Raw genomic sequence first — 12,235 nt, 5'->3', positions numbered from 1 at the left:
CCCCCCCCCCCCCCCCCCCCCCCCCCCCGAGTGTCAGATATCTGTTTATGGCAATGAGCTGAGAGAGACCATGGTGGCAGCTTTTCTCACAGCAGCCTGCACTTCCTCTATCTTACCACTTATCTACTCCAGGAAACTCTTGCTAGGTATGGACCATGACTGTCCTAGGCACTACAGGGAGTCCAGCACCCAGCTATGAAGGCCTGACTGATAATGAGGGCTCAATAAATATTAACAAGCCTTCTTCAAAGTTGGTGTGGGGGCCTCTTTTCAGAAAGATAGAGGTGAGACCTATGTTCAGGATACCAAGTCCCTTTTTTAACAAGCTGTACCCTCAAGTGGCATGTACGCCGACTTTACTCCTTCCATTTCAGGTCTACTAGTCTGTGGATAAGGTGGGAGGAGGACAACTTCAACAAGAAAGCCATGGAAGTGAAGACGTGCAGGTGATGAAACAGGAAGTTGTCCCAAGTGTCTTTACAAAACCAGTTCAGATTCCACTCCACATAGGTGACTTTTCCACAAGATAGTTGTTTGCACAGTTGGTTTTCCACCAACTAAACCAGCTGCCGCTCAAGTAGGAATGTCTATCTGGGAGCAGTCTGGTATGTTAGGTGTTGAAGCTGAATTAGAAATGGGAAAATTTGGGTTAAGAACTACTTTTGTGCTTGCTTAACCCCTCCACCTAAGATTTCTTGTCTGTGAAATGGAAGTCCTACTTAGACCTGCAGTGCAGACTGAGGCTTAAGAGAGATTTTGCTCTGGAGCCAAGTACCTGCATTCCTCCCCAGCTCTGCTCTCTATAGGATTTTGTGTTGTTCACTCAGTCTTTCCATTCCTCAAGTTCTCTCATATGTTATATGGGGGTGAAAGCAGGAGTTTATTTCCTAGCGCAATTGTGGGGTTGAAATGAGTTCCTCATGTAAAGCACTTAAAAAGCAATTTCTGGCACAATATAACATTCAGCAAACCCAAGCCATTTATAACGGCCTCACAGGGTTTACAAGGCAGCAGGGACACTGTGAGTGACAGCATTTTGTTATAAAGCAACAGGGACCTTGTGAGTGAGAGGTGTTGTTGTTGTTTTTAGGTGTCATCAAATCAAGTATGACTCACAGCAACCCCATGAACTGAACCCTCTCCTAGCTCCTCATAATTTCTGACATATTCAAGCCCATTGCAGTAATTATTGTACCAGTTCATTTGGTTGAGGGTCTTCTCTTTTGCAGACCCTCCATCTTTCCAAGAATAATACCCTTTCCTAACAACATGCCCAAAGCATGTGAGATGAATTTTGCCATCTTTCCTCTAAGGAGCACTCAGGCTGCACTTTTCCCAAGACACAGCTGTTTCTTCTTCTGACAGTCCATGGGATATTCAGTACTCTTCTCCAACACTACAACTCAAAGGTAATAGTAAAGGAAGAAAACAGATTTTGTCTTAGAAAGCCTTTTAGGTCTGCCTTCTCCTTATATTTATATCTCCTTCCTTTCTGGATTAAGAACTTGCAAATTTGGAAATATGGACCTTCTTGAGGGTTTAACCACACACTGTCTATTCTGCACACAAACTGGGTTTAGACCACTGGACCACAGAAGAGATCAGTCAGACTTGCCTGCCTATTTATTCCACTGATGACATTCCTACACCTAAGCTAATGTATATCATTCATCATTGAAATGCTAGTCACATACTTTCCCTTCCTTCCTTCCTTTCATCCATCCATCCATCCATCCATCCACCTGGGAAGTATCTGCTCTATGCAAGGCATTGTCCTTTAAAGTCCTCTCCACCAACAGAGACAGGCTCAGAGCTCTTCTCACTCAACCCCTTGTCTGGTTCTGAGACTAGTATTGCTTTGCAGGTGTTTCTCTTCACCCACCAAACCTCTGAATTGGAACTGCCCCTCATATTATCACTTTTCTCACTGAGGTCAGCAGTTCTCACGTGGTCACATGCTGGAATCCTCTAGGGAGCTCAGCTATACTCCACATCAATTACATTAGAACTTCTGAGAATCATAGGACAGGACAATTTTTTTTTTAACACTTCTCAGGTGATTCCAATATATAAGCTAGCCTGAGAATCACTGGCCGAGTCAATGATAGTTATCTTTGCAAAGATGCATTGTGAAGTCGATGTTACTTCTCTAACTCTGTGATTGAGCAGATAGGCTGCATTCCACCCCTTGCTTTTGGCACAAAGACCCCAGGGGCATCTTTCCCATGTGAGAGATCCTGAGGACACCCTCCTCTCCCTCCCTCAGAATCACGCTCGGCACCCTCACCCTCCAGTGGCACCCTTGTCCTTGGTGCTCAACTGTGTACAGCACACCCTGGGGAGAAATTCCACAGTGTCATTAAAAGCATGTTTTCTGAGAAGCTCTGGCTCCCTCTATCCATTCCCTTTACATGTCTGTCTCAGAAGGGCCAGTGGAAATTTTCCCCCCAAAACTGGTATTTCCTTATTCCTTTTTTTTTTCTTCCCCTCCCCCTTTTTATCATTCAAACTGCAAGGGGGGGGGGTGCAGGGCTGGACAAAGTCACCGCTTGTTGTCATAAAACTTGGACAGTTCGAATTCCCTCCCTCCAACTCTGTTTTCAATTTAAAAATGAGGGTGGGGGTGGTTAGCCAAATTTGATATAAGCCAATGATTCTTTTGTACCAAGAACCGTGACAGGATTCTCAGCCTGGGAGAGAGGAGTCCAGCCTTGCAGACTTGTTGCCACCATTTCTTCTTGTCTAATTCTGTCCTGCTGGGCCCGGGACCAAAACAAAGTCCAGAGTTCAACCAGTTCTCAGGCTCATGAAACCATGAGCTCTCTGCTCTCATGAATCCCCAACTCAACTCACTGCCATGGTATCAGAACCAACTCACAATTGAACCTCCAGCAGGTTTTCAGAAGCTGTAAATCACACAGGAGGAGACTGCCCATCTTTCTCCTGCAGAGCAGCTGGCACATTCGAATGGCCTGCCTTTGGGTTGGCAGTGCAACTCCTTACAAACTAGGCCACTAGTGCTACCTCAAGAATCCCCACATCTTCCCAAAGGAATACCCTGCCCTAAGACAAAAGATAAGCCAGAAGTTGTTGTCATCAAGGGCCCCGGGACTGTGAGCACTTAGGGACAAGCCACTCTAAATGCTCTTTGTAATCCCTCCAGATAGTCCCGTCCAATAGCAAATATGGATGTGTACTTGTTAAAGGACCCTTTGATTAAGTGTTTAGCTGCCACCAGCAAGGTGGGCAGTTCAAACTCAACAGCTGGGACAAAGATGTGGTGGGTCTACTCCATTGTATACGGTCATTATGAGTCAGAATCGAGTCAACAGCAACAAAGCTTTCTTGTTGAATACACTCGAGAAAGTTCTATCTATTTTTACAAGTTTTAGGAATGAACTCCTTGTGAAGTCTTCTCTTACCCACTTAACACAATTTCTCTTCTGAGCCCCCACAGCTAATTTTCACCCCTTAGACTCCATGCCCACTCCACTGCCCCACACATTATTCTGCTCAGTAGTGGTATCCTGATTGGCTCAGAGATGTGTGAGGGCAGGAGCTGCCTCTGACTCATGTTGCTGGAGAGACACCATACAACCCAGTTGACATTGCTAGTTGACATTTATCGCCCCAGCAAAATAATTTACTGTCGACCATGGGCACAATGATTAAAATTATCCCCCTTTGACATTCAAAGCTGCTCTGGCTTCAGCCCAGCGTCTCAGATGATCTGTTCTGCACACAGATTGAAAAGGTATGGAAACAAAATACATCCCTGATGAACCCCCTTCTTGATTTTGAACCATGTAGTGTCTCCTTGCTCTGTTCTGATGACTGCCTCTTGGTCCAAGTATAGGTTTCGCATTAGCACAATCAAATGTTCTGGGATTCCCATTCTTCTCAGAGTCATCCATAGCTTGTTGTGATCCACACAGTCAAAAGCCTCTGCATAGTCAATGAAGCACAGATAGACATTCTTTTTTATTTTCTCTTCTTTGTGCCAAGATCCATCTTACATTATCTATAATATCCCTAGCACCACAACCTCTTCTAAATCCAGCCTGCACATCTGGCAGTTCTCTGTTCACATACTGTTACAAACGTTTTTGAATCATTTTCAACAGAATCTTGCCATCATGTGATATTAATGATATTGTTCGATAGTTTCCACACTCTCTTGGGTCACTTTTCTTTGGAATGGGAACAAATACCGATCTCTTCCAGTCAGTTGGCCAGTTGGCTGTCCTCCAGATTTCTTGGCACAACTTAGTGAGCACATCCAAGGCAGCATCTGTTTGTTGAAATAAATCAATTGGTATGCCATCAACTCCTGGAGCCTTGTTTTTTGCCAATTTCTTCAGAGCAACTTGAACTTCCTCCTTCATCACCACAGGCTCTTGCTCATATGTTATTTCATGAAATTCTTCTGTGTCAGCCAATTCCTTCTGATACAGTGACTCTGTGTACTCCTTCCATCTCCTTTTGATACTTCCTGGATCATTTAACATTCTTCCCAAAGTATCCTTAAGTACTGCCACCCGTGGCTTGAATTTGCCCCTTTTTAAATCCTCACTTATCTCATCTGTACTTATGGGGTCAATAGTAGTGTTTTTCTCATGGACCTGTTGTGAGAGATGAATGAGATAATAGACTTAATACAGTGTCAAGGACTTAGTAATACTTGATAAATTTCAACAGATGACACAGGTAAAAAGAGCAGAGGAAAGAGAAGTAGTGATCTGAAGATTTTCATCTTGAGCCCTTCGAGATTAGGAGAGTCAGAAACAGGACATTTGGTATCTTGACTTTATTCTCACTATATTCACATAAACTTCTAAAAACACAGGTATTTGGAAAATCAAATCTCCAGGAGCCGAAATAGGGATTGGGTTATTTTGACTTTTTTTTTTTTAAATCTCTGTCTACTAGAGGTAGAAGTTTCCAGAAGAACCAGAGTAAAGAAACAGCATATACAAGAAGACAAAGACCCCTCACAGAGCTGCTGGGGATCCTAGGGGTTGCCTCCTCCTCAATCAGACATCCCCAGAATGTAGCAGCAGTAGGGAAGCTGCCTGGAGGAAAAAGAGACAAAATCTCAACTTCAGGGTATGGAGGATGGCAGCAAATAAATGCCAGCCCTGGAGAAGGCTCCGGGTCCCAGTTCTCAGCTTAAAAAGCCCCATCTCACTGCCAGGGAGGTGTGGTCTGCTCTTCCAAGTGTCTAAGCCTGTTTTCACCATATGGACAATAATATAGTGAAAACAGAAGCCCTGGACAGGGAAAGGAGGTCGAAGTTTAAAGGTGCCTGGGTCAAATTCTGCCTTTGAAAACAATGTTTTTCGTTAGCTCAGCAACATGCTTATAGGAGAAATCTATTTCGAGTCAGCAGCTACACTCCCTGGGTATATGTTTTGAGGGTCACAAAGAGCACATTGAAAGAAATGCACTGAGTCTTTATTTTTATGGGAAAGAGAGCAATTGCATACTGGAATTGTGGCCTTTCCTGGACTATAAGTACCATGTGAGCAGGAACTGAGAACTCTGTTTACCAGGTGCCTAGCACCCAGCACAGTGTCTGGTAATTAGAAAGTATTTAGCGACTTAAGAAACAAAGATATTAATAATGACGTTTGTTTTTATTTTTTGTCACTTTAGAAAGAAAGCTCTAGGAAAAGGGTAGGAGGCTTGATTTTCTGAAAAATCACACCAGTTTTCACAGATAATGCAACCTGAAGACAGTGGTATGTCCCACAGACTAGCAGGTTCTCAACCAGATTCCCCTTTCAGCCTCCCTATATCCTCTCCAAGTTACACACTGAGGAAAGAGCTACCTACATGCAGTCAGACAGTGTCCCGTGCTGCTCCCTTTTTGTGCCCATTATTAAGCACTAACGTCATAAAATCCCTCTTCTCAGAGGCCCACGTTTCAGCTTCAAGTCTTACTAAGTACAGGCTCTGACTTACTCACTGAACCACCAGTTCATGAATCAACCTCAACTCCTGGTGACCCTGTTTATGTCAGAGTAGAAACTTGATCCAGTAGGACTGTAAAGAGCTGATTTTTTAGAAGTAGAACACCAGGCCTTTCTTCTGAGGTGCCTCTGAATAGACATGAAACTTCCAGTTATCCTTCATGTACATGAATCCTTTATATACCCAGATACTTCATGATGGTGAGGATAATGGACTGCATCATTGAATATAAGGTGCTATATCTATTGTCAGATGCACTGTTATTTTTTTATGCACAACTTAAAAAAAAGTGCCAAGTGACTCAACTGTAAGATGTACCCTAATGTCAGAGATATTGAAGTATAAAAAATGAATATGTATACAACATAGAATTAATTAAATATGGCATCACTGACGGCCTTCTTGGTTTTTGGGGGTTTTTCTTCAGGATTTAAGGGTATGCAACTTCCCTTTAATGAGTAAAAGAGATGTACCCTGTAGAGTTTCCTGACTTTAAACATTCTGGAAACAGAGCACCAGGTCTTTTCTCCTGTGGAGCTGCTAGTAGTTTTGAACTGCTGATCATTAAGTTAGCAACCCAATGTTCAGTCATTGTGACACCAGGACTCCTTATTCACAGATGGTGGTGGTGGTGTCAAAATTGATTCATATCTGCCCCTCTCGTGAATTTTCAGAGAATTTGCAAGGGAGGATCCTGCCCATCTTTCATCTGTGATCACAAGTGTAGAGAGTAATATTCTAACACATATTTTGTGAGAACATTCTTCAATCTGAAGCATTGCCCTTATCATTCCTCTGATAAATCCAATCCACTGCCCTGTGAACATCCATGCTAAGTACTAAGAAGAACCCTGCAAATCCTGAAAACACTCAAAGCCAAACAACAGCCTAAAGGAGCTCCCCAGCTCAGTGACACTACATTTCATCACATTGCGCTATCTTTATTTCACATTGTATTGGGACGCTTCTCAGATAACCAAGGTAGCCAAGTAACTGAGTCATAGGTTGCAGGACGGCTCACACTGACAGGCAGACGGCTAAGTAAATGCCATCTTAATCCTAAAAGTGACAAGCCCACCAGCTCTGCACCCATTCCCCTCTCCCAGGGTCTGTTCGCCCAACACCATCCTTTGAGACCCCCAGGCTGCAGAGACCCCAAGCCTGCACGCATGTGCCCAGTACCTTCTGCCTTTTCCGCAGGGTCCAGTTCTTCCAGAGCAGCAGCTTTATTTGTCTGGTGAAGCGCATGCTGGCCACCTCCCGACGACCAGGGGGTCACTCCAGAGCGTCGTCTATGGCTGAGGCTCTGGGACCATAATGGACATAAATGCTGCCGGGGCAGCTCCAGCTGTAAATCCTTCTCTTGGTGATTAAGGGCCACTTTCCCCCTTTGAGGCATAATCCTTCTTAATTACACATAAGCACTTTGTTAGAGAGAAGCCATGTTGGTCCTTTTGTTAAGAGAAGAAAGAGAAACCTGGAAACCAGGGGCCTGCACTGAAAGGGAATTGAGTTGGGGGATTTAACGCGAAGCCAGGCCCTTTAGGCTCCTCCTCTATTAAAGAAACTCCTCAAGTAGGTGGTTTTAGGAATCTGACCTTCACGATCAGAACAAAATCTTTTTACAGAACCCTGGTGTAGACGTTTGTCCTCAGTAGTGGTTTGTAATGAGCCAGCAGCCAGGGTTGACCGCTCCTCTAAATCTAATTAGCCACTGGCCACACTGAATGAGACCTAAATTGCATGGTTTACCGCACCATTCATGACTTCAGCCCGCACTTTGGGTAAATGACTTTTATTCTGTGTGCTAAAATGGATCGACTAGTAGTGCTTGCCTGAAGCTGTGAAGAAAAAGACCCGGATGACATGCAGGCTTGGCAAGGCATTCTGTGATCGATTAGCAATGCCTGACACGGGCAGGGGAGGGGCCGCAGCGCGCAAACCTGGTCCTTCCACCCAGCAGCGAGTCATCTGGACAATCCCAAATCAAGTTTAGGAGATGTGGGATCTCCCAAACCAAACTCGGTGCTGTTCATTTGGCCTCAGCGGCCTTCCATCGGCTTTCCAAAGCTGACATCTTAACGGGAAGAGACTGCCCATCTTTCTCACTCTGAAGGCCCTTTTGGTTTAGCACGTACCTGCACCTCCATCTGGGGTCCAGCTCAGAATGATCCGAAAAAAGTAAAATTGCCCAATGGGTTTCCAAGGCTGTAAATCTGTACAGAAGCGAACAGTCTCATCCTTCTCCAGTGAAGTTGGTGGATTCAAACCGTCAACCTTGTGGTAAGCAGTCAAATGCTTTTAACCCTGCACCACCAGGGCTCCCATGATCCTGAAAGGTGCCCTCAAACGGAAGCCATTTTGGGAAGTTTTTGTCTCTTTTGGGAAACTTTTTCATCACCTTTAATCTGCTTCACCACATCTCAGAAGTTGAGATTTTAAACCCCTGTGACTTGGGGATGGGGGTGGAGAGAGTGAGAGCCATGAAGCAGGAAGGATGATGATTACACAGGAATCTTTGTAGTTTGCACAGAAACTGAGGTAACTTACAGAAGGCATGCACTGTGTAATGGGGCCTAAGAAGAGAGGGTTTCTACTTAGAGAATCAGAAAGGAAAAGCTGTTTGGAGGTAGTAACATTCAGGATAGGCTATGATGTATCACAAAAACTGTATGGTACTATATTTTTACAAGTTAGCTCTGGTGGACTAGTGGTAAGGAATTGTGTTGCCAACCCAAGGGCAAGTGGTTTGAGTTTGCCATATTTTCTGAGAAGAGAGAGAGTCTCCTATGCAATTCAGAGTTTCTGAAAACCTGCTCAGCCATGATGTCATGGCACAAAACAAAACCACATACTTTTATTGTGTACAAACGTTTTTTCTTTAATGTATTGCATTCTTACTGCAGTCTTTAAGTGTTTATCAATGAGGAAACTGAGGGGTTAAATGCTAATCAAAAGTTAGGTTAGTCAAACATTATCAGCCACTCTGAAGGAGAAAAATGAGGTATTGCTCTCATAAAAATTACTGTCTTAGAAGCCCTGAGGTTATGTTCTGCCCTGTAGGACAGCTCTGCGTTGGAATTGCCGGTTATTGTTGGTTTTTTATTTTATTTTTCATAAAGACATCTGAGTGAGAGATTCCTCAGGCTACATGAGTCTGGAGTTAAGAATAAGGTTCTGGTATGGAAACATGTATTTGGGAATTGTCATCACATAGATGAAGGATTAAACCCTGGAAGATTAAGTAGATTACACAGGAGGATAAATTTAGTGTGTAGAGTGGCAGCTGCAATGGTGAAAGAACACTGCCTTTCAAATTCTGGAGATAAAAAAAAAAAAATAACCCACCATTGTAATAATCAGATACCAGCTAAGTAAATTGTGTTGTCATTGTTTTAGAATGATATATCAAGGAGTTAAAAACAGGAAAATCTCCAGTATGAGGGCTTTGTTAAAATTCAGTTGATGTCACTGTAGTAGCAGTTACTACTCTGTTACTAGTGCCCTTCTTGTCTGAACAAATCTATTTGTTGGTGAAGACATTTATTCTTTTTTTTTATCACCCCTTTTTTAAAAAAAAATTCTTTCAATTGGTTTGTATACAAAATTCTTATACATTGTGTTGTTGGGTTTTTGTTTTTTAAAATAAGTATATAAAGAACAATTTTAATAATATGTCAAATTTGTAGAATCCCATCATATTGGACCTTTCGAAAATACATAGGGTACGGGGAGAAAAGTGCAACAATGAATGACTGGAAATCCAAAATCTCTGTAAATGTTCATTGACATTAATAAAAAAAAATACAGTAAGGTAATGAAACACAGGCTTGAATTGGTTTCATTTCTTTTAAATGTAATACTAGTAACAATATTAGTAGGACTGTGAGTAATTTCCAATCCAAATAGTTATGTGTTTCAATGCAGTTCCTATTTTCCATAAATGTTTTTGCTAAGACAAATGCTATAAATGTAGATACAGTTCCACCATTCCTCCTCCATGCCACAATATACTGTTATTAGCATTAGTGGCTATAATAGACCTGTTACCTTCTTTATAGCATTTTAGATTTTTAGTTGTTACATGCTGATAAGTGTAACCAACAGGGCTCCAATCAATGATGCTTCCGTAGGACATATTAATTAAAACTTGTCCTTTCTCTCCTTAACATTGTTTCCAATATATCCATTCTCCAATGAAAGATAAAGAAAGCAAATGACATGGTGGAACCTGAAGTTATGTTACTGGTGTTTTCATGAAAGCCATACCCTTGGAAAATGTAATAGTGTGAGGAATAATTACCCAAAATTTTATACATCCATCCCTGAGCTTCTATTTTTAAATAATAATATTCATGTCCAATGCATATGGGAAAAATATCAGTGCCTACACTATACTTTAATTGTGCTAATGCGAAACCTGTACTTGGATCAAGAGGCAGTAGTCAGAACAGAGCAGGGCAACACTGCATGGTTCAAAATTGGGAAGGGTGTACGCCAGGGATGCATCCTGTCTTCATACCTTTCAACCTATATGCAGAGCAGATTATCTGAGAAGCTGGGCTCTATGAGGAGAATTGTGGTATCAGGATTGGTGGAAGATCTATTAACAATCTGCGTTATGCAGATGACACAACCCTGCTTGCTGAAACTGAGGAGGACCTCATGCACTTGCTGCGAAGGGTCAAGGACTGCAGCCTTCAGTATGGATTAAGGCTCAATGTCAAGAAGACAAAGAGTCTCGCCACTGGACCAATTGGCAGCATCAGGATGGATGACGAAGAGATTGAGAGTGTTCACAGCTTCAGTTTGCTCGGCTCCACAGTCAACACTCTTGGTACCAGCAGTCAGGAAATCAAAAAGCGTATCGCGATGGGAAAGTCTGCTGTTAGGGACCTCTCAAAGGTACTCAGGAGCAACAGTGTCTCTATAGAGACTAAGGTGCACCTGATACAGGCCATGGTCTTTGCAATCGCTTGTTATGCATCAGAGAGTTGGACAATGACTAGGGAGGACAGAAGGAGAGTGGATGCTTTTGAGCTGTGCTGGAGAAGGGTACTGAATGTACCCTGGACTGCCAGGAAAACAAACAGATTCATCTTGGAGAGGATTAAACCAGGCTGCTCCTTGGAGGCAAGGATTCTGGGGCTTCGTCTGACATACTTTGGACATGTTGCCAGGAGGGACGGGTCCTTGGAGAGGGACATCATGCTTGGGAGGGTGGAGGGACAGCGCAGGAGGGGAAGACCCTCTATGAGATGGATTGATTGAATGACTGGGGTAATCGGGATGGGTGTGTCAGAGGCGGTGTGGTTGGCGCAGGATAGAGCAGGGTTTAGGGCTGTTGTGCATAGGGTCGCTATGAGTCAGAAACGACTCGACGGCACATAACAACAACAACACTATACTTAGAAATAGTCATTCCTTCTTCATTAGTTTTAAGGGGTCCCCAGTTATCATGGGGACCTGGAACTCACTGACTGTCATTATTATAAATAGGTAAAAGATTGTCAAACCAATGAATTACTTTTAATAAGGGAAGTTAAGGAATTTATGTCCAATAGCTGGTATTATATGCCATTCCTACCTGACTCAACACAGCAAGCATAACCAAAACCAAATGTTCAGAAGATAATGGTTTCCCTGTTGTTTTTTTTCTTTTCATTTTTGTTAGTAAACATTTACAGAGATTTTGGATTTCCATTCATTCATTGTTGCACTTTTCTCCCTGCCTACCCCTCCCCACCAGTTCGCTCCTCTCTTTGAAAGGAAAAATAAAAAAAATAAAAAATTCCTTCATTGGTATACAATTCCCCAGACATTTATTCTTTTTATCTTCATTCACTGTGATAGCTGTGGGTTTCAGCTCTGCTTCACTGAGTGGATTAGTATTGTTGTTTTTCTTTTGTATATGAGTCGCACTTAACAAAAATAACATCAACATAAAGAGAAATCAGTTGGCCTAGTGGAGAAAAAGTGATGCTACCAAGCCAAAGGTGGGTAACTTTTAATCCCTCAGGCTTGTTTTTCATTGTTTTTGTTCAAACATTCTTCATGGTCCTATAGCCCTGGTGTGTCCACTTGCCAAACAGAAGTAACTTGTGGTTGCTGTGAAGCTGAATACTGACACTGACTTAGTTTAAACAAGCTTGGAAGCAGGAGTGTCATCCACTTCTGTAATAGCTTGCCTCCTGAAAACCTATGAACCTGGAGAAAAGATGAAAGTCACAAAAATATTGAGGGCTTTTGTTCATAGGGTCGC

The 12,235-nt window shown here is 42.7% G+C and overlaps 1 protein-coding gene across 1 annotated transcript in view; it reads right to left on the bottom strand.

Annotated features, from left to right (window-relative positions):
* Positions 1–7,221, bottom strand: part of ABCA4 (ATP-binding cassette, sub-family A (ABC1), member 4) — a 246,946-nt gene extending 239,725 nt beyond the window's left edge. The window contains exon 1 of the mRNA XM_006882479.1: positions 7,156–7,221. Within this exon, the coding sequence (XP_006882541.1) occupies positions 7,156–7,221 (66 nt within the window). The remainder of the gene's footprint in view (positions 1–7,155) is intronic.
* Between the last annotated feature and the right edge of the window lie 5,014 nt (positions 7,222–12,235).

Source organism: Elephantulus edwardii, unplaced genomic scaffold (genome assembly GCF_000299155.1).
Source record: "Elephantulus edwardii isolate Elephantulus edwardi_28Jun2011 unplaced genomic scaffold, EleEdw1.0 scaffold00020, whole genome shotgun sequence".
NCBI classification, from domain to species: Eukaryota; Metazoa; Chordata; class Mammalia; order Macroscelidea; family Macroscelididae; genus Elephantulus; species Elephantulus edwardii.
Note: the sequence above shows the minus strand (reverse complement) of the source record. Positions and strands in the feature narration are given on the sequence as shown.